This window comes from Nesoenas mayeri, assembly GCF_963082525.1.
Source record: "Nesoenas mayeri genome assembly, chromosome: 18".
NCBI lineage: Eukaryota > Metazoa > Chordata > Aves > Columbiformes > Columbidae > Nesoenas > Nesoenas mayeri.
The window spans coordinates 6,957,135-6,978,095 of record NC_137566.1 but is presented as its reverse complement, the minus strand read 5'-3'; the positions used below and the strand labels follow the sequence as shown (position 1 = coordinate 6,978,095).

The window sequence follows — 20,961 nt, the reverse complement described above, 5'->3', positions numbered from 1 at the left end:
GTGCAGCTGTGGCGGTGGCTGCAGCATCTTGAGGTCTACCCAGATGAGTGGTGGTGACATCAAACTTCTCCCCAAGTCTGTCCCCGCCAGCTGTGCATGGATGAGCAGCATGAGGACAGAAACATCCAGGACTTCCTCCACCTCGCAGCTGTGGGCAGGGAAGCACAGAACAAGCTGTCCCTGAGGACATGAGGCTGCTGAAGTCAGGGGAAACATTTTGGAGTTGGGTTTTTCTTTTTAGATGGTAGCCCATGGCCTATAAATACACAGGGCAAAGTCATTGTGCTGCTGCTCATATTTGCAGAGCTGAGGCCAGCTGACTGTCAGGAAGCGCTGCTGCAGATCCGAGGTGCTCGCTGGTGCTTCCAAGCAGCAGCCAAGATCTTAGCAGTGGCGTGATGCGTCTGCCATCATCAGAAATAAACTCATGCCTTGCTGGGTGCTCAAGGCAGGGATTTCTCTTGCAACCATCTGCCTGGAAGGGAAGGCTCCTTCTGCTTTACCTCTGACAGGCACTTAAAATAAAACCGAAGAAATTAAAATGTGAAGGAGCTGGATCACTGTGCGGCACCTCGGCTGCACCTGAGACTTGGTTGGGCTCTTAAAGGAGGTTGCAGCAAGGGCTTGGGCTTGGCTCAGAGGTCCTGGAAACCCTGAGGCTTTGCTGTCCCGGCTGGTGCTGCGTGTCTGAGCCCAACAGAGCTGCCTTGTGCAGCGAGGCATCGCTCTGCAGGGGCCAAGGGGGCAGAGTCTGGCACTTTATAATTGGTTGGGGATATTAATATGTTTTATGAGCTACAGGCTAGATTGCAATCTAGCCATCTGCCCTGCCTGGGGGGGGTCGTGTGTCTCCACCACCCCAGGAGAGCAGAACCGGTTGCGATTCAGCCTCGTTAAATGGGCTGAAAACCAGGATTTCTGGTTCACAGGAAATTATTTGCTTTTTAAAACAAAATTTTTAATTTGACTTTTGGGTTGAGTCAGACTGAAATGAAACGGTTGTCCTTGTTTTGCTTGTGCTTCCAATAAGCTCGAGGGTCCTGTACCATGAGGCTGCCCCATACGATCAATGTCTGGGTTTCTCTTGGGGTTAAATCCATCCCCAGTGCAGAACTGGGGGCTGCCACGTCCTTAGTGGGGGGAAACGCTCCTAAAATCCCAGCTGGGCTTGTCTGGAGGGATCTTTAATTGGATTACAGCTTGTCAGTCTGGAAGCATTTTGACCAAGACATTCTGGACTTGAAATAATTGAATTTTATTTGTTTGGACAGAACTTTTTCCCCCTAATTCAACAGGAAACTTCCCAATGGTGCTGATCCTGGCTCCTCTGCAGCTGCCTCTCCTGGGGGAGCAGTGGAAGGTGTCCCCTCCTCTGATGGGGACATTGACTCCCCAGGGGCTCCTGTCCCTGCTTCCCCACAGCCAGGGATGCTGGAAAAGTGGTCCAGCTTCTCCTGCATCCCATCCAGCCGGGCTCCTGCAGCTTGGGGACAGCCCGGCTGTCACCCCGTGTGTTCACCAGCTATTTAAAAAGGCAGCGAGCACCGAGGGGGGCTGCTGGGTTCACGTGGTCTTTCTGGATCGCGCCTAGCTGCCCGCGAAGAATAGACCCTCTGAGCACGGTGCCGGGCACTAATCAGCCGCGGACGGTTTGAGCTGCCCCGAGCGGCTCTTTTGTCAGAGCTTGAATTCTTCCTCTGCCTGATGCTCGCCTGGCTCTTCCCATGCTAAATTCCTATCGCACTTCATCACGCAAAATGCAGCGGGGTCGTGATGCCGGACAGGCTACCAGCCCTCGTGTTTGGCAATAGCTCTTCTGAGCCCCCATCAGGATTTTTATTCCTCTCCCCCCGGAAAAGATTTTTAGGGTCTCTGCTCCTGCTTTATACATGGATGGGTCCTATTTCAGTAAACAAGGAGCTTCCCCAGAGCTGCATGAACTAATGCGAAGCCTCAGTTTGGTCTTATGTTCCTTTTTTCTGAACACCTGCTGTATGAATTAAAATTTGCCTTGTAAATGTAACCAATTCAGAGTCTGTGCATGAAGGGTGGGTGTTCGCTTGCTTGCCTGGAAAAAGAAAAAAGCAAAACCTCAAAGGTTTTGCTCTTGAGGCAGCTTGGCCGCAAAACGGGAGAGGAGCCCAAGCTGCTCTTTTCTCCATTTTCTAATTCAGTTGCCCCCTGTCCTTATAAATAAGCCACCAGAAACATGACAAGGCAAGCATCTCTGCTATTTATAGCTCGCGCTGCTCCACATGCCTGTTTTAAAAATCAGCCAGCTAAATGGCTCTGCAGCCTTTCAGCAAAAGGCTTAATGACACAGGCATTCGATACGCGTGGGGAGATGGATGGATATCTAAAGGCCGTTCCCCGTGAGCCTTCAGCCGGAGCAGGTGGGAGGGGGGTATTTCACCTGGGTGAAGGGGAGACCCTCTAGAGTCGCTTTGCCTCCGGGAAGGGGCTCTGGTTTAATCTGCACCCGCAGGGCTCTCCCCTGCTCCAGCCATGGCCATCCAGCCCCAGCACGGGACTGGTGCCACTGGGGATGCTCCCAACCAGGTCGGTCCTCCCACCTCTCCCCTGCACCTTGGCTTTTCTGGGGATAATTATTAGACAAAATATACATTGATATTCCCCAAGATTTTTTAAATTCTTATTTTTCAGCTGCATTAACCCTTCATTTCTCTTTTTCTCCCCTTTGTGGCGTCACCTCTGTGTAATTAAGAGGCTGCCAGTCACCTTTACCCGTTTAACTGGTCATGCCACTTCTCAGATGAATCTACTTTATTCCTGGCAAATTACACTGCCAGAGTTTTCAGGCAGCTTTACTCTATTTTGATTGACTGGCTGACTATATTAACTGATAGTGCTGCTTGGGCTGCTTTGATCCTGTATTATTTATGGAAATGATGGCACATAACTCTGCGCAGCTGATTAACGCTGCATGTATTTTTAATGTGCTAGTTCTACTGTTTGATCTGTGCTAAATGATTATTCTCTGATGCGTTCCTGGGTTCATTTTGCTTCCTTATGAAAAGGATATTGAAATGGACTGTTTGTTTTGTTGCTTTCTTTTCCCCAGTGGTCTCATCTTGTGCTGGTTTTAAGCTTCCACAGCTCGTTTTCCCAAGCACAGCTCTGCTGCTATCACGTGGAGCATTTACACTTTATTGCTATTAATTTGAGCGTTTCATTGGTGGCATTACTCGAAATTCATCGCTCTGTGTGACGTTTTGGGGAGGTACAAGGTGGGAAAACAACCGTTTGAGTGATGCTCAATCCTTCCTAGTGTGTGATTGCTGAATCCCAGCTTGGCCGTGACTCAGGTCCGGCGACATCCGAATGAGAAAGAAACCCATCTGAATGAGAAAGAAACGCGTCTAAATGGGAGGAGGTATAATTAATATTTTCCGTGGCCTGTCACAGGATGCCTGGGACTGGTTGATATTAAGAAAATGACTTTAATTGCCAGGGAGGTGTGTGCTTGACGCACATCTTACTCCTCCGCGGCGTGAGATGTGGTTGTGGTTGGGGAGGGACCAGCGGGCGAAGGTGACGCTTCATCCCGGGAAATACTCACCGCATCCCCTGCACGTGCGGCTGGGGACGGGCTCTGACGTCCTTCATCCCTCCTCCAGCATCCGCCCCAGCGACCAGACGTGGCCAACGGGGTGGAAACCGGGAGGTTGTTCCAGGAGGGACCATCTGTGAGCCGGAGGATCAGTATTTCCCTTCCCTGGGGGCAAAACAGAGTGGGGGAAGCTGATTTTTTTCTCAATGTTAATTTATTTGTCCGCCCTGCCTTTTATAACACCTGTTTATTTTCGGGGTACACACAGGGGTTGTCTCCCAAGCCCTGCCCATACCCAGCGTGTGGTCAGACACACCTGGGCGCACCGTGCTCCAGCAACAACAGGTTTGCGAGGATGCTCTCATGAACAGCGCTGTAAAGCTGTTGAAAACCTCTAAATAAAGGCCTTTTTTCCCTTCTCTGAACAGGGCTTTTTGTTAAAATCAGCAAAATGTATCTCTTTCTGCAAAAGGTTCCTTTTCCCATTAATGGACTTTATATTGAAAACAGTTTAAAGTTTACATTTTGTTCCTTCCCTCCGAATTTTTAAAGCTCCTTGTTCCATGAAAAACCTTAATAATTCCATTTTCCTCCTGCCTTCTGTTTCAAAGATGACATATAGCAATACATGTAGATATTGTAAGATATATAATTTTGTTTTCTTGCCATCAGCTATAACTCTTACCTTTTGTCACTGGGAACAAAGCAAACATTATAGCCTGTTTTCTGGCGTTCTTCCCCTGCCCCAAAACAGAGACGTGCCAACCCGAGCTCTGCAGCGAGCTGCTTATTTGGGTGGAAAATTGAGGATGCGCCACTTCGGGTGCTGAGGGAAGAGGCAGGGTTTTTGGATACGGCTTCACAAACCAAACTGATTATTGGCAACATGTCTTGATTGCAGACGTGTGAGTAATGAGGCAGAAACATCCAATCCTTGGGTGCTGTCAATGGGGAGAGGAGCGCAAGGCACAGTGCCTGGGGCTGGCACGGGGGGTGTTTCTGTGCACCCCAACTACCCCAAACCACAGCCCGAGGGCTGCGGGGAGCTGGGCTGGGGTGCACTGAGGACCCCAGGATGTCCAGAGGAGTTGGAGAATCTGCTTCAGGTTGCTCATCAAAACAAAAGGGTTATTTGAATTAAAGCAGAGCATGCGCACCTGCCGGCTCTTGCCTGGGCTGGGTGTTTCCTCCTTTTGTGCCAATACAGGAGATGTCTTTGCCAGAGCCTCCCAGCTTGTGTTCTACCCTGCCATGGTCACTTAGGGTTTTTCCTGGTCCTTGAGGAAGGATTTGGGGGGGTTTTCCTTGTTTTAAAGCCATCCCATCTCCCAGAACTCCCCTCCCCACCAGCGGCTGCATCACTTTAAGATCTGTCTTGCGGGGTTTTCCACAATGCCCCCCAATTCCCAGGCAGGGCTGGGGTGCCCCTGTTTGTGTCGGGGAGCCATCGGTCTGTGTGGCATCGCCACATCTCGGCCGCGGGTCCAGCTGGTGCGGGGAGCAGATGGGGAGGTGGAGCCGCGCTGCTCGCCCGCGTTTCAGGCTACGATAAAGCAAAGTGACGTAGAAAACTAAATACCTGTTATCAGAGAAAAGCAAACAGAGCCTCCACCTGCCTCCAGCCTTTCCCCCTTCAAGGGCAGGCTGCGTGCCTGGCATGTAGCTCCCTGTAAAAGATGTTTTATTATTAACGTGCTTGCTTTGCCTTGGCTGAGTTGTTGAGAAATCCAAACTTGACTCTAGATAATGAATGACAAACATTTGTCTGGACTTAACTATTTTATTCTGACTATTTTTTTCCCTCCTGGAAGTTTACAGTAAGTTGTCAACAGCGTGCCCTTTGACGTGGATTAGTGCTGACGCCTCGCAGTTGGATCTTCCCATCCTTTTCACATTTTGGTTGTTCCTTTTCAAGGGAGGCTTTTGTGCATGTCTAATCCATTTAAAATGAAAAATAAACTAGGAATGGGCTGATCTCTGGAGGGGCAGACGGGTATGAGGGTGGTGTTAGATCCTTGCAGAAGACGATGAGCTTTGGGGTGGGATGGAGGGAGCGATGGTCCTGCTGGGCCCAGGAGAGGTTCGTTTCCCCCCAGCATCCTGGTTTGGTGTCGGTGGGTGCCTGGAGCAATGGCTGTTACAGATTTTTGGCTTGCAAACCCCTTAAAAGCTTTCCAGTTGGTGTGTAGATGGTGAATTCAAGCTTGTGGGCTGGGGAATTGATGCTTCCCTCTCTCTGCTCCACCATCCATCACTTTGTTATCCCTCTTAGGGACATGCTGTTTGTCCATGCTCACATGTGTACATGAGCTGGATGGCCCTTGCCTTAGAGCTGAAACCTGTATAGATATAGTGTCAGGTAATATATGTAATAATGTGTGCAATATTGGCCAAGCCAAACTAGAGCATCTCTGCATTGCCAGGGTGGTGTCAGATGCCTGCACTCTCCGGGTCTGGTAGGATTTTGGAAGCCCATTTGCAGATGGGATGCTCTTTTTGCAGGGTTTATCTTTGGCAGCAGAGCTGGTGGAAGAGGTGGAAGCTCCTTCTCCCACAATGCCCAAACAGTCATTATAAAGCCCTCAAAAACTGGGAAGTGGTTGAGATATAAATGTCAGCAAACCTCTTCTAGCTGGTCTGCTGGCTCCAGAGGAATCTCTGTGGCTTTGAGCATCTCTGACCTGGGGTCAGGCTTGGTTTTATTAACCCAAAACTGAACACACTGCCTTTGCTGAGGGTTGTTCACCTTCAGTGGTGCTGTCCTGGTTGCAAGACACAAGTGATGTGGTGCTGCCGGGGGTGCTCGGGTCTGACTCTGCTAATCAGCAGTTTGGGTTTAGTGTCTTGGCTCAGACTTGGTCTTAGCTTAGTGCCTAAGCTGTGGGTGAGATAAGTAGCACATCACAGGATGCCTGAAACCCTTGAGCCTGGCTGTTTCCATCCTCCCATCACACTTTTAAAGGGTCTGCCTATTTAAGAGGATTTGGCTTTTCTGTGGGACATGGTTGCTACCTGTTGTACTGCGCTGGATAGCCCGGTATTTATTGTGAGGGCTTCAGAGAACTGGCCTAGACTTTAAGTCACTGTTTATTTGTAGTGGCTGAACTTCTGCTATTTAATGGAAACATTTTCCTTTTTGAAGGTGAACTATTGCTGGAAATAAATACAGACGGTACCTCGTGGCTGAGGCAGGAGCCAGGGCTGGATGGGGCTGCAGCATCTGCCGGTGTCGGCAGCAGCAGGATGACTAAGCAGGGAGAAATTAAAAGCCGACGTGCAGCCTTGATTGAAGTCATTAATCTGCTGCAGGGCTTGGGGGTTTAAAGCAATGGTGAGGGGGAGGCAGGGCTGGCGGCTGCTCTTGGGGGATTCTGTTCGTGCTCAGTGTGCACAGGGTGGATTTGCCCTCTGTAAATCGATGCCATCCCTGCAGCTGATGGAGAAGGGTTTGGAGTATAGTTTAGATGCACTTAGATGCTGAGGGGAGACCTTATCGTTGTCTACAACTACCTGAAAGGAGGTTGGAACATGGAGGGGGTTGGTCTCTTCTCCCAAGGAACAAGTGATAGGACAAGAGGAAATGGCCTCAAGTTGCACCAGGGGAGGTTTAGATTGGATATTAGGAAAAAATTATTCCTGGAAAGGGTTGTTGGGCATTGGAACAGGCTGCCCAGGGCAGTGGTGGAGTCACCATCCCTGGGGGGTTGAAAAGGAGTTTAGATGAGGATTCTTAAGGACACGGTTGAGTGCTAGAGTGAGGTTATGGTTGGACTCGATGATCCTGAGGGTCTCTTCCAGCCGAGGTGGTTCTATGAGATGTCCCCTGCCCCTGTCTGCTCCTGCTCAGCAGGTCCCCAGCAGATGATATTGGAGCTGCTGCCGTTCCCGTTTCCAGCGATCAGTGATGACGTTCTCCGTCCAGGTGTCTTTTTTCCATGACGTGTGCTGGGCCCATATCAGTTTCCCCTTAGAAAACTCAACTTCTCCATGGGTTTGCCAGTACATTTCATCTCATTGCAGTGTCTGTAACCCAGTTCTGCTGGTGCAGGATGAAAGCAAAAGTGAAACGAGTTCTCAAAGGGCGAATTAAACTCACCCAGTGTGAGCTGGAATCAATACACCACCCTGTCCTGTGCAAAGTGTAGCAGGGCAGGCACAAAGCTGCATTATAAAATAAAAGAATCAAACTTAGAGAGCAGGAAAGCTCTCTTCTCAGCTCAGAAAGCATTTTCTGTGCCCTGTCGCAGCTCTCCCTGCTCGTAGTGCATTATAACTTACAGCTCCTTGTCTGGCAAGAGTTATGGTAACTCCAAATTAGCCTGTAGCTCTGTCATCGTAGCCTTGAAATGGGCCCAGATGGGAAAACCTGCCCCAAACCAGATGTGATTACTCATGGTTTGTGCTATCCCTCTCCCTGGCTGGAGTTTCTGCTATGGTAATTCCACTTATTAAGCAAGGAGACAAAACACCTTTATTAAACTTGGAACTGAGCTCAATGAGGGAACTTCAGAGCGTTAAAAGGGTTTTTTTCTCTTTGAGCTCCTTCTTTCTTCCTCTGCACAACCTTCAAAGTGAAGGGGAGAGGGAGAAAGATACTTTGCTGTTTGTGATGGATAAAAATCTGCATTTAAGTATGTTTGTTTAGAGTAGGAAAAGAATTAGGAAAGTGTACTGGGAGTGAATCCTGTGATGTTGAGGCTTCACTGGATCTCCAAGCTTGGAAATGCAATGAGCCGAGGTGGATGGGGTCTTAGCTCAGGCTCTGTAAAGCTTCTTTTTATTAGTACTTCGGTAAGTGTTAATAAACACTGGCTAAAAGAAGCCTTTGTTAGCGGGTCTGTCCCTTTGCTTCTGCAGTGGAGAAGCTGAATCTTGAAAGGAATTGCCCTGGGCACCTGCTGGAGTTACTGATGAAAGTTTTCATTCCAGATTTTCTCCACAGGCTTAAACATAAAATAACCAAAAACTCTCCAAAGCAAGTCTGCCCTCTCTTAAAAAAAAGTTGTAAAAATGTGTTTTGCTGCCGGTGTGTGGGGCCTTGTGCCCCGTGTCTGTGGAGAGCATCGCTTTGTGCTAAAACAGCTGAAAAGACGTGCATGAGCCCCGTCAGCAATTCTGTCTTCAGAGGATTTAAAGAGAGTTGCTCATGTTGTCGTTGGCTTTTGTTCATCTGAACTGCCATGGCCATGGAGTGGAGGGGGGAGTTGCTTTCATTGTGGAAGCACCCGTGCAACTGGGGTATTATCCAGTGACATGGGGGGACACGTCTGCCTGGTCCTGTGGTCCACAGGGTGCACTGGAGGAGCCGGTCCTGCCCCGAGGTGGGACTCAGTGTCTGACCTTTCTTCGTGCCTTGCAGCAGTGTGAACCCCTCTTGCTCCATCTTCTACTTCTTGTGGATGTTCTAAGTCTCCCTTTGAAGGCACCTTGGGGAACGAGTTTCTTCAGGACATGGTTTAGTGCTAGAGTTCGGTTAGATTGTGGTTGGACTCGATACTGAGGGTCTCGTCCAACTGAAATGATGCTATGATTCTATTCTATGATTAGAGCAGTTTGAAAAGTGTTCCTGGTCACTCGGAGAGAAACCCGAGTGTGATACATGTGCTTCCCCCAGAGGTGAAGGCCTTCTCCAGGGGTCACGCATGCCCCAAAATGGCCGCGTGGCCCTGGTAGCCCTCCGAGGGAGCATTGCATTCTGTCTTTCCTCCCAGTGAAAGTGCGATTGCTTTAAATGAGAGAAAAAAGGATGATTTCTTGCCACATCCATCCTGTGTTGAACCAAGCTTTGGTAACTCTGGTAGCAGTGGTGGGGGAAAGCTGTGGCTCCCTATGTATGTTGGTGGAGCACCTGGATCCCCCATGGCTACACCGGCTGTAAAGAAACCAGGTTACGTCTCTGTTAGCCAAAAAAAGAAGATGCATTTTGCAGTGAGATCAGCCATGTGTATTTGCCACCACACCAGGAAACCTCCCCAGAGGTCCAAGCTCTGCAGCTCGTACCGTGATGTACCTCGGTGGAGGGGTGTAGGCTGTCGGTCCCCAGCAGCAAACCTCCCTTGGGCACAGGTTTCAGCCACAGCAGCTGAGGGTGCTGCAGCAGATGGTATCACCTGCTGAATGACTTTTGTACTGAGCAAAAAATGGCTTTAGAGTGGTCTGAACTTGGCCATTTGCTTTTCTTCTCAAAGGTACCGTGAACACACCCATGGACCTGGGGCAACGATGGCCCGGGACTGCAAAAACCACTTGCCTGCACCCACTTGCTCTTGGGGTGGGTAGTTCAGCAGATGCTCAGCACTGAGCTCGGTCCAGGCTGGTCTGGAAGGAGGAGATCGGAGGTCGCATCTGTTCCTGCTGAAGCTGAATTTGACACTGAGCTTGAGGAGTTAATCGCGGTGACTCAGGAGAAGAGGAGCTTTTGTATCCCCAGGTGCTGTCAGCAGGCAAGGTCCAGAGGGGAAAAGGCTCTCCAAGGCTGCACACCTTGCAGCAATGGATTTTGGCTTTAAGTAACTTAATTGTGTCAGAGCAATGTGCAGGCAGAAGGCAGCTCCTGGAGCTGGGCAGATGAGGTTCTTTGCAACATGGACAAAGTCTGCACTTTGCAGCCTGCACAGCTTCTTGAGGGAGGGGGGGGACAGGCAACAACTACTGTGTTTGTGCATAAAAAGCTCTTGGATAAAAGAGGAGGAGGCGAGCTCTGGCTTTGTCAGTGGAGCAAAGGTGTCCCCCTGTACATGTTTCTCATGGGTTTTGGGTTGAGGAATATTTGGGTGATGAAACACTGGCTCAGGTTGGCCAGAGAGGTGGTGGATGAACCATCCCAGGCCAGGCTGGACGGGGCTCTGAGCAACCTGAGCTGGTGAAGATGTCCCTGCTCATGGCAGGGGTGGCACTGGATGAGCTCTGAAGGTCCCTTCAACCCAAACCAGTCTATGATTCTATGATTTGCCCTTCTTGACTTGCAGTTTGTGACTGTCTTAGTGATGGAGATGTGGAGAACGCAGGTCTCTGGTGATACCTTAAATATACAACAGTTAAGGAAGGAATCTGGTTGCTATAATCTGCATTATCTTGGAATTCCTTGCGAAGAAGTTAGTATTTGTTAATTCAAGCAAGGAGAAATCACTTGTGTTGTTGAACTTCCCAGCACGCAGCTCTCCTGCCAGCGGGATGCTGCCTTAATGGGGCTTGATGTTCGCTGGGTGATGGTTGGACTTGGCAGCACCGAGGGATGCGGGAGCATCTGCTCTCAGCTGGGCGGCTGCTGCCGAGGAAGATGTGCAGCCGTGGGGCAGACGGTGCCGGCAGCCGCAGCGGGACAAGCAGATGCCGTCAAGTGCGTCAGGAACAAAAAGTTTTGCTTATTTCTACTGGAAAAAAGTTTCAGCAGTGAACCTGACGGTTGTTTAAATGGAAGACTTTATGGTGCCCTCACAGAGGTGTCACCTGGAGGAGTCTGCAGCTTGTTGCTGAGTGAGAAAGATACACAAATCCTTTTCTTTGCTCAGCTAACAGTGACGTGGCGTTTTCCCCTTGGGATGTCACAGCACATCAGTGGTATAGAGGCAGCTCTTGAAAGGTTTGGACGTTCACTGCAGAGAAGCATCTAAAAATTTCTGGCTTTTAAAAGCCAAAGAAGCAATCGGGTACATCCCCAACACTGGAGCAAACCTCTGAGCCCGGGCTGGCATCACCTGCCCGTTTGATCTCAGCATGAGCACTGTGTGAGGCTTTAACCAATTTACACCAGTCTTGAGGGGAAGAAAATGATTAATTCTTTTCATATGGAAAGTTATAGTCTTAAAAAGGCCTTATTAACCTTCTGTTTGAAGATCTCAAGTCACCCAAGTGGCTCATCTCGTGCATTGCTGCTCTCCTTGAAATGCAAACACAACCGGGTGGTTTCCCCTTCTTCTGCTCCAGCCACTTCTGGGCCAAAAACTAAGGAGTGAGGGATTTGTTCTCAACAGATGATTTATCCGTGGGCTCCCTGGCAGAGCAGGGTCAGGGACCAGGAGGGCTTGGCTCCCCCTTTTCTCTCAGCTGTCAAAAGTGGGAGCAAATCCCCCAAAGCAAGGGGTGCTTATTGCTGTCATCTCCAGATTTGGTTTGGTGGCTTGGGAGATGCTCACCTGGGTCACCTTGGAGACATGTGGCTTCTCTGAGTGGTGAGGGTAGAGCTTCCCCATCCAGTCCTGTAAATTCACATAAATCCAGCCCTGCAGGGTCCATCCTGGGAGATGTCTGTGGTGCAGGCAGGTTTCTTAAATAGGAGAGCACTGAAGGCAAAGTAACTTGGGTTTTCATGCAAGTGCAGGAACGTGGAGGAGCCAGTCTGAGCTTAAACCTGACCCTATCCCTGGTTCAAACTGGTCCCAGTCCTGGCTGTGTGCTGGGAGCATCCCTGGGGAAGCAATAAAAGGGGGTGCTCATCTGAACTTGTCCTCCAGCTCATCTCCCAGCCTCTGTTTTCCTGCTGATTATTCATACAACACAACTTTATAGCCCAAATACAAACCATTGAAAGGACAATTCTTTCTCAGGGTTTTTTTCTTTGTAGTGCCTGTAAAGCTGCTGCATAAATTCACACGTTTGTTCATTAGCTGCAATTCCCCAAAGCACCCAGTAAAGTTTGTGATTTTAATTACTTTTTGCAGGGATCTGAGTGTACGGAGGCTTCAACAGATTATTATAGTTCATATTATTCATGCAGCTTCTTTTAATCCCTTTCTCTGCTAGGACATGGTCGATAGATACTAAAATTGAACTCTGGTAATAAATTCCCAGCCCCGTCCTGTGTGAGGTGTCTTGATCTTTGAACTGAAGCGTTTTGCTGACAAAACGATTTTATTTCCTGAGAGGTGCTGCAGCAAATAGGTCTGTAAGGAGGGTGTGAGCTGCCAGGGTTGCTCTCTGCAATGTGGAGGCATTTGCCAAAGTTACATTTCATCCTGTTTATCTCTAAACCCCGAGCTGGGCCGGTTGTGTCTCACACTGGGTGGTAAAAAATATGAAGGTTTTCAAACAGAAGCACGGAATATTTATATGGTTGTGGAAATATTAGTGGGAAAAACTAACTGACTAAATTAAAACTGTTTTCAAATTAATTAAAAGGATTTGGTTCATTTTTTTTGAACTGTCAAGATTTTAATCCTCAAGCATTTATATGTTGTGTTTGAAGTCACTGTATCTTCTTGTGCGATAAATGTTTTGGAGCCGCGTTCTTCTTTGTACTCAGTCTGCTCAGTAAAGACCCAGAGGTTTTCTCTGCATAGGGAAACTTGTTATATAGGAATAATTCTATGTAATGCCCCCTGTAGAGCTTTCTGCATCCTAACCCGGTTCCTAATAACTCTTGGACCACTTCTGTTTCTGTGACATCTCCTTGTCTCATTGATGGGAGCTCCTCAGGCATTTGCCCTGATGATGCGATGAGCTGGGGACCTCCCCGTGCAGGAGGAATCTGAGGTTAATGAGAATCCATATTTAACTTGGTTTTCTTTGCTTATGTATGCAGGGTTTGATCATTTAGTCTCCCAAGACAGCTTTGCACCTGTGATTCTGACTTCTTTGCATGTTTACTGGGGGTGAGCTGGTTCAAAGCTCCCTGCACAGGTTGCTCCTTGTTTAGCATCCAAAAGGAAGGGAAAGCAAGCAAACTGCTCTGTGCTTGCGTTGCATGGAGGAGCTTTCAGGAACTCCTCAAAAACCAAATTGCCTCTATGTTTGATTGCAGGTGCAGGAAAGGAATAAAAATAACTAATCCTGGGAGTGAGCATCCTTTGCATTTGTTTAAAGGCTGAGTCTTGGGTAGGGTTGGCCCAAGGAGGTTTGCTTGGGAATGGGGACTGATGTGGGGATGCTGCATCCCTCTGAAAACACAAAGAAAAAGGCAGAAGGATGACAAGGTCTGGGCCGAGCCAGAGTTTGGCCAAAACTCCACGTCTGCCAGCTTGATGTGCTGAAAAGTGCTCGTGTGGCTGCTGGAGACCCTGGGAGTTGGGGCCTTGGCTTCGTGCTTCTTTCCAAGGGATAAGAGAGTGATTTAATCTGATTTAATTTTCCTCAACAAATATGTTTAATCTTTTAACGATATTACAAGGGATGTATAAGCACTGAGAAATCCTTGTCTTTCCCCACCCTGTTGACCCACACAATCCTGTTATGGAACAGCACAAGTGACTCGTGTAAAGCTTCTAACAGCATTAATGTGAATGATGCTGTTCTCGTCACCGGCAGCCTGCCTGACTCTGCATTGAGCATGATGGAGGCCATAAGTGCCCTGAATCTGATGCACTCAGTAATAAAATGACTGCAAAATAACAAAACACACTGCTATATGTATATAAAATCTTTTGGGGATAGGCAGAGATCCTCTTTCTACCACTTTGCCTTTACATTGTAGCCTCAAGTGAGAGTAAATTACAGGTCTGAGCACTTTAATACACCTTCGTAATGCAAGAGTCAACTATTATTTTGTGCTGAGTGCTGTGTAGATGCGAATGGACTTGAGAGCACCCCTCTCTTTAAGAAGATACAGAGCATCAGCTCATCTCTGATCCCATTCTTGCAGAACTCTTAGCCCATGGCAGGTGTTCCTCAGCTCAACCAGATGTGCTGCAAACCACAGGTGAGGGCAAATTACCTGCAAAGGTTGGATGTGAAAGCATCTTACAGTGGACTAACATCTCCTGTATTCGTGGCATCAGCTTGGTTGCACCAAGCTTGGAGTGATGGAGTTGAATGCAAAAGCCAGTCCAGGGCAAGACTTGACCACGTGGAGATGGTGGTGTCGGAAATGCGGGAGGGACGGGCTGGAGCTCGGTAAATTGTTTTACAAGGGCTGGGATAAGTAGGACCTTGGCTTTTAAGAGATGGCAGCTTGTGGGGAGGCTCACAAATACTTTTGTGATGGTATATCCTGTGCTGGGATGGTACCATCCAGTTTGCTGGGGAAGGTTTAGCCCACTGGTGCATTGTACAGAGATGAAATATCTTCTTGGGGTTAAGGGAAATATCCTGTTGAGAGGTGAGAGGGAAAGAGCAGCAGTGCAGCACAGCTGCATCTTTGGCTGTAATCAGAACAAATTCCCAATGGAAACAGCCGTGTCTGACTGTTAAAGGGGGATTTATGTGCTTGGGGGGAGGAGTGGAGCTGCAACCAGCCCTGAAAACAGGGGGAAAATCAAAACTGCCAGGCTGGGTCAGACCAAAGCGTCACCCATCCAGGACTGGCCAGAAGCAGATGCCAAGGACAGGGCATAATTCAGATTGTTCACAGCCAGCGTTTCGGGGACTTTCCCATCAGGATGCCTCCTCCAGAGCCCTGTTGAACAGTTGCCAGCAGACCTGTCCTCCCTGAGCTTATCCAGTCCTCCTCTGGAGCTGTAGGTATTTCTGGCTCCCAGAGCATCCCCTGACAATGAGTTCCACAGTTTAATTACAAGGGGAAAGGAAATGGCCTTGGAAATATATATATATATATTTAACCCTTTGCATGAGCTCTTTATTCCTGTGTTGTCAGAAATGGTGTCTGGAGAGGGATTGTGAAGGGGAAATTAGGGAGAAGGGAGAGAAGATACAGCTTGAATTTGGGTATAAAGCATGGGAAGAGTAGGGTAAACTGCTCAATTAATACCAAAACAGAGCCTTTCCGGGGATGAGATGTGTTATTTTTTCTTAATCAAGTCTAGCAGGTCTAATGGCACCGCACGCAATGAGCTCTGAAAGGTAAATTTGTTTTGATGTGCGTTTGACAAACTCCAAAATGCTTTTGCACAACAAGTTCTCACGGCGCCCGTTGGCTGGGAGAAGCCCAAGTGCCCAAATCGATAAGGTTCCGCTCGGATAATTGAGATGGGAATTTGGTTCGTTATGTGAAGTGGATGCTGAAGTGGATAATTGCAGATCTTGAGGTGTTTGTCCTATTTGCTGGTTTAGATTGAAGAAAATTTAGGTGCAATTTCACAGGTGTGTAGGTACAAGACGACTTCTGTGGGGATACTGTGCTTGTATCGATAGGGTAATAAAGCTAAATAACTCATCCTTGGTGTGTTGTAAGAAAACAGATGAAAAGTAAAAGCTCTGAGTGCTGCAGTCGGGCTGGCTCTTGGTTAGAGGTCCTGTGGCTTCACATGGTGCCTTTTCTTCACAGGAGAGAAGGGAACCTTCCTTCCTTTGGCTTGGAATGTTCCTTGAAAACTCACCCTATAATTCTGGTTTTATGATCGCTGTGTCTTTGCCAAAGTGCTCTATAATCTGCCTCCCTGTTCTGCCACAGTCCAGTGGCGAATGCACCAAGGGAAGGTCATCATGGACCCTTTACGGTGCTGTGATGATGGGGGAGACCTTATAGCTTGTATTCCAAAGGCTCTGAGGTCTTCAGTGTGGTCTGATTTCAGCAATTACCTATTTATTCCTAAATTAATCTTCATGCAGTCACTAGATTTTAAGTGTTGTTCAATCTGAGCACGTGGTGAGATCCTTTCTATTGGATGGGGGCATGAGCGTGCAATGTGTTTAAAAGAAATACAAGTGCTGTTGTACAGCATTCATTCTGAGTTTTCTTGACAATATTTAAGCTTTATGTCAAGTTTTCTTGGGATGGGGCCCTGGCCTGTCCTCTCATAGTGAAGTGCCCTGAATATTGGCTTTCTGAGGGAATAACAAATACCAGTGGTTGCGTAAAGCCCCTGATGCTCTGTGCACTATTTCTGCAAATAATCCTTGTTTATAATTCACCCTTGGCAGAAAAAGACTTTAAATTATTAAGGCACTAAACACTTTGCAGTGAAGGAACAGAGATAAACCTCTTGGCAGAAACAAATTGCTGAGGAGAGGTTGTTCTCTTTGGCGCATTTGGTACTTTAAAGTATTATGAGAAATAATGCGCGGGGGGACTGGGAATTCATTACTCGATCAAAAGATTTGTCTCTCTCTCAAAAAAGCAGCTCCTCGGTGTGTGCTTTCCATAAACCCTGCAAATAAGGAGTGTCCCCAAGGCACAGGTGTGGGTCCCCAGAGGTGTCCCTGCTCACCATGGGGCTGAAGATGGCCCGATGTGGTGATGGGTGGTAGCCACGAGGGCTCTGTCCTGCCCCCAGCTCCACCACCCCAGTTTATAAAGCCTTTTTCACATTCTCAATGCTTCCTCAAGGACAGATTTCCAGGGGAGCAGTGGGAATCCCCTCATTGGCCCAAATCCCTGGAGCTCCCCTGTTGCCGGTCGGGGGATCCTGTGTCTGTTCTCCAGGAGCGGGAGGTGCTGGTGCTGGTTCATTGTGTCACTGTGTGTGTCCTGTGTCAGTCACCAGCCCATTGGTAAATCAGGGCTGATCAGTGGTGTGAAACAGGAGGTCTTATAACTGTTGATTTTTGCCACCTGTTGCTTATTTACCCTGTTTTTACAACAGCTGGCACGTGTCGGCTCCTGGAGTCACGTAACCACACAACCATCCATGTGTATGTATGTACATACAGCTACATATAAGCATGTACATATAATACATATGTATTTAAGTAGTTATACCTGCAGTTTTCTAGCCCTCTCTGGAGAGAGACTTAAAACATGCACCATGGAGATTCAAACCCCAGGGTACTCCCAATTTTTTTTAATCATCTCAGCACTTTAAAGCAAATATCATCCTCAATGGTGACGATGTTTCCAGACTGGGGTAAGCAAGGGGAGGGCAGCTGTCCTGACAGTGCCCCGTGTAGGCTCTTGCTCCACATTGTGCCTCCCCCAAACTGGTTGCATCCTCTTTTTCTCTTTGCAGGAGACATCTGCAACTGCAGCGTCGTGGGGAGCGCCAGCGCGGCCGAATGCAACGTCACGACGGGGCAGTGTCCCTGTCTCGATGGCTACACCGGGCTGCGGTGCGAGATCTGCGCTCAGGGCTTCCACCAGGAGCCGAACAGCCAGCAGTGCCAGCCCTGCGGCTGCAGCCCCGGTGGCTCCAGCTCTGCCCAGTGTGACCAGTGAGTAACGTGTGTGCGGCGCTGGGGTTCGGGGGTGTTTTGGGATTAGAGATGCACCTCAGGCAAGAATAGGTCTTGTCATTTGGTGCTGGTATTTAAAAGAAAGGGGCAAGAGTGAAGCTGGGCTTAGAAAAATTCATGGATTACTCTTCTTTTCTTCAAGATCTGGGTTATAAAAATATCCATAGATGTGGCAAAAGCCCTGGCAACCCACAAGGGAGTAAAATTGCATTTCTGAGTTGTACAGAGGCAGAATCTCTCCTCTAATGCAATAGACTCTATCGGACTGGACAGCCTTCATGCTTGAGCTGGGTTGGGGAGCGGAGGCTGGGATGGAGCACAGGGCTTTGGAGAGCTTTATTTTCCAAAGGGATATTTGTTACAGCAGAGAAAAGTGAAGCTTTGTGCTCTGCCCTTGCTGAGCAGCGTCGGGTCCTGCCTTGCCTGGTGTTTAACCTGCCGCCCCCTCGCCTTTGCTGTGTCGAGAAAATCACCGCAGCTGATGCTTTGAGCTCTTGGATAATGAATGTGTTCCTCTTCATCTCCCCTTACCCACTCTTGCATTTTGCCTTTTAAAAGCCGGCATTCAATTATTTTCTTGGGCCTGTAAAGGGAAGCGGTGCCTGCGTGCAGATGCAATGGGCCCCTGCTTGTTGTCTTTTAGGGTTTGGTCCAGGCTCAGCGGGTGTTGAACGAACACCTGCACGTTGCTGCCAAGGTTGGGGCTGACTCAGAAGCAAAATGTTCTGCAGCGACATGCCATTTGTAATTATTTTATCCTTTTCTTTTTTTCCCCAAGCCCCATGTTGAGGTCCTTCCTTTTTGCTTCATTGCTGCATTTTTCTGCTTGCATAAGCTCCAAAAAATCAGAACTTATAAGCAATGCTCCAGCTGACTAGAGTGACCTTGTTACTAAAAAAGGTGATTCTTGGGGGTGGGGAGTGTAGAGTTTTTCACTTATTTTTTCTAGTGGTTGTTTTGGGTATGGGAAGATGTGCCTGGAAGCATCAGGGTTTGCCACAGACAGGAAAATCTGAGTTTGGTCAGATCTACTGCAAAGGCAAATTGGGCAGAAAGGCAGATGGGGCAAATCTTATCTTTGAGGCCTGGGAGAGGAGGGAGGTGCTGCTGGAACAACTGGGTTAACTGGGATGGCCCGTTCTCGCCCTGACTCTGAGTCACGGGCAGCGGGAGAACGAAGGATGTGGGTCATGTCTCCCAACGTGGAGCGAGACAAGTCCCCCTGGGGACTTCAGGTGAGATGATCCAACTCGTGATGGAGAATGAGGTGGAATTTGTGCACGTAGTGAAGCCGTCAAACCCAACCCCAACATGTATGGATGTGGAGGTGGCAGAGGACCTTGCTACCTTTTCTTCAGCACTGTTTTACAGCCTTGAGGGACATGGGACATGCGGATCCTCGGGCATTTGGAAGAGGCAGCACAGGGCAAAATTTGGAGGAAGACTTGGGGAGGAGGACTGATGTTAACAGAGATCACTCTGTGTTTCTCTTCCCTGCTCAGTGAGGTTTGCTGCAGATGGAAATGACCTCTGGGTGTTTAAAAAGAGGAAAATTAGGTCAGTTGTCTGTGTTGCAGGGCTTAGGGCACTGGTACGGCTGCGAGATGGGCAGCATCCTGCACGGTGGTGTCTGTGGGAAAATGAAGCGAGATGCAAAATCCCATGGGACAAATGCATCGTCATTCCTATTGCATTAAAGAAGTGCGGTGCCAGACACATCTACTGCTTCTCTGTGGCAGGGATGGATGGGGGAGGCATCTGGGATGTGGGTACCGAGGCACATCCCTGCAGTGAGATCTGTCACGATGGGTGGGATGGCCTCTTCTGCATTGCAAGGAGATGCATGTGTGAATCCAGGAATGACATTTTTTTGGCTCTGTGTTGGAAACTTTGGGTCTGGAGCTCTGGGTTTGATGTCCACGTACTGCCGAGTTCCTGGGTGAGTGGTGCCTGTCCCTCTGGACATCCCCGCTTGGGATGAGGAGCAAGCATCGCCCAACACCAGCAACCAGCTTCTATTTCATTGACAGTAAAAATACTGTAAGCTGTTTTTTTTTTAAAGTACCATCCCAACTATAACTTGCACAAGTTAATTCCTGCTTGCTGGCTTAAGAAAAAAGGAACTGCTATTCAGATGAGTCTCCGAGATAAACAACAGCATGATTTTGGACTCTGCCCCTTTTTGACAGCGGCTGGTTTGAGAGGCAGACTGCCTGAAGGCTGGGGGCACACACTACATGCCTGAGAGGGTTCAGTCGGCTTGCCCAGGCTTTTGTAAAACTGCCTTTTAAAGCACCATCGTATGATGACTATTAGTATTATTTCTAGGCACACTCTATGGCTGGCCAGATGGCACACCCAAGTACGCTGTTGATTAACTAGGCCTCAACTGCAGACCATCGAATAAAAATTAAAAGAAAAAAAACCTTTCCCGAGGCAGACAGTTGATTTTGGGAGTGAACATTGACCTGACATGCTGTCGCTATGAATGGGCTCCACGGCCACTAATCAAAGGTCTGTTTTGGTGGTGTTAAAAATGTGATTATCTGAGGAGATCCACACAGATCTCCCCCTGGGATGGCAGAGGGTTTCTGTGCTCTGGTTTGGGTGGGTTTTTTTGGTTGGATGAAAAGCTGTGTGTAGTTGAAGCTGGGGCTTGTTCTGGGGCTGGATGCAATCCTGGTCTGCATGGAGCAGGACGGGTGTTCCCCGTGTTGTGGTAACGCCTAGAAACCTCAGATAAAACCGCATTTCACTGGGTTGGATGCTGCGTAGATCCTTGCTAAAGATAGCTGTGGCCTGGAAGCGTTCATAGTCCATAGAGGAAGGGTGGAGAAAGAAGTGACGTTTCAAGGGCCATGGTCACGATCATGGAGCAGTGGAGAATGAGGATGGTGACTCATGTGGGTGCACGGGCTGGGAGGGAGGGTGTCTGGTGGTGGCCCCAGCCTATGGAGATGTAGCCAGGAGCTGCCCCCCCACCAGCTTCATCTCCCTCACCATCTTTTGGACACCTCAAGTTAAAAGCCATGTTGTCCATCAGTCCATCCTCCCTGGGAGCAGGAATATCCCTGCCTGGTGGAGGAGGCAAAGGTGAAGATGATGCTGCTGGAGAAGGCCATCGCGCCCAGGCTGCCCAGCTCAAATCTCCCAGGATTGCACCCCTCTGCATTTATTTTTCTGTATGTGAGCAGAATCCTCTGCCTGAACTCTCATCTCCTACTCCCTATGGCTGGGCAAGAAGCCAAGCCAGAGGCAGCAAAGATGGTCTAGGGGGGACAGTGGTCTCCAGCCCTCCCGTCTGGGGCTCCTCGCAGTGTCTTCTCCCAGGATGTCACTCGTGTCCCCAGCTGGCTGGTGACACAGGGACCCAGCACAGTGGGCAGGGA

The 20,961-nt window shown here is 48.8% G+C and overlaps 1 protein-coding gene across 1 annotated transcript in view; it reads left to right on the top strand.

Annotated features, from left to right (window-relative positions):
- The window catches only part of MEGF9 (multiple EGF like domains 9), a gene marked incomplete at both ends in the record, with an annotated part of 45,340 nt that overhangs the window by 5,796 nt on the left and 18,583 nt on the right, over positions 1–20,961 (top strand). Inside the window, one exon of the mRNA XM_080355939.1 lies at positions 17,350–17,551. Coding sequence (XP_080212065.1) covers positions 17,350–17,551 — 202 coding nt within the window. The remainder of the gene's footprint in view (positions 1–17,349; positions 17,552–20,961) is intronic.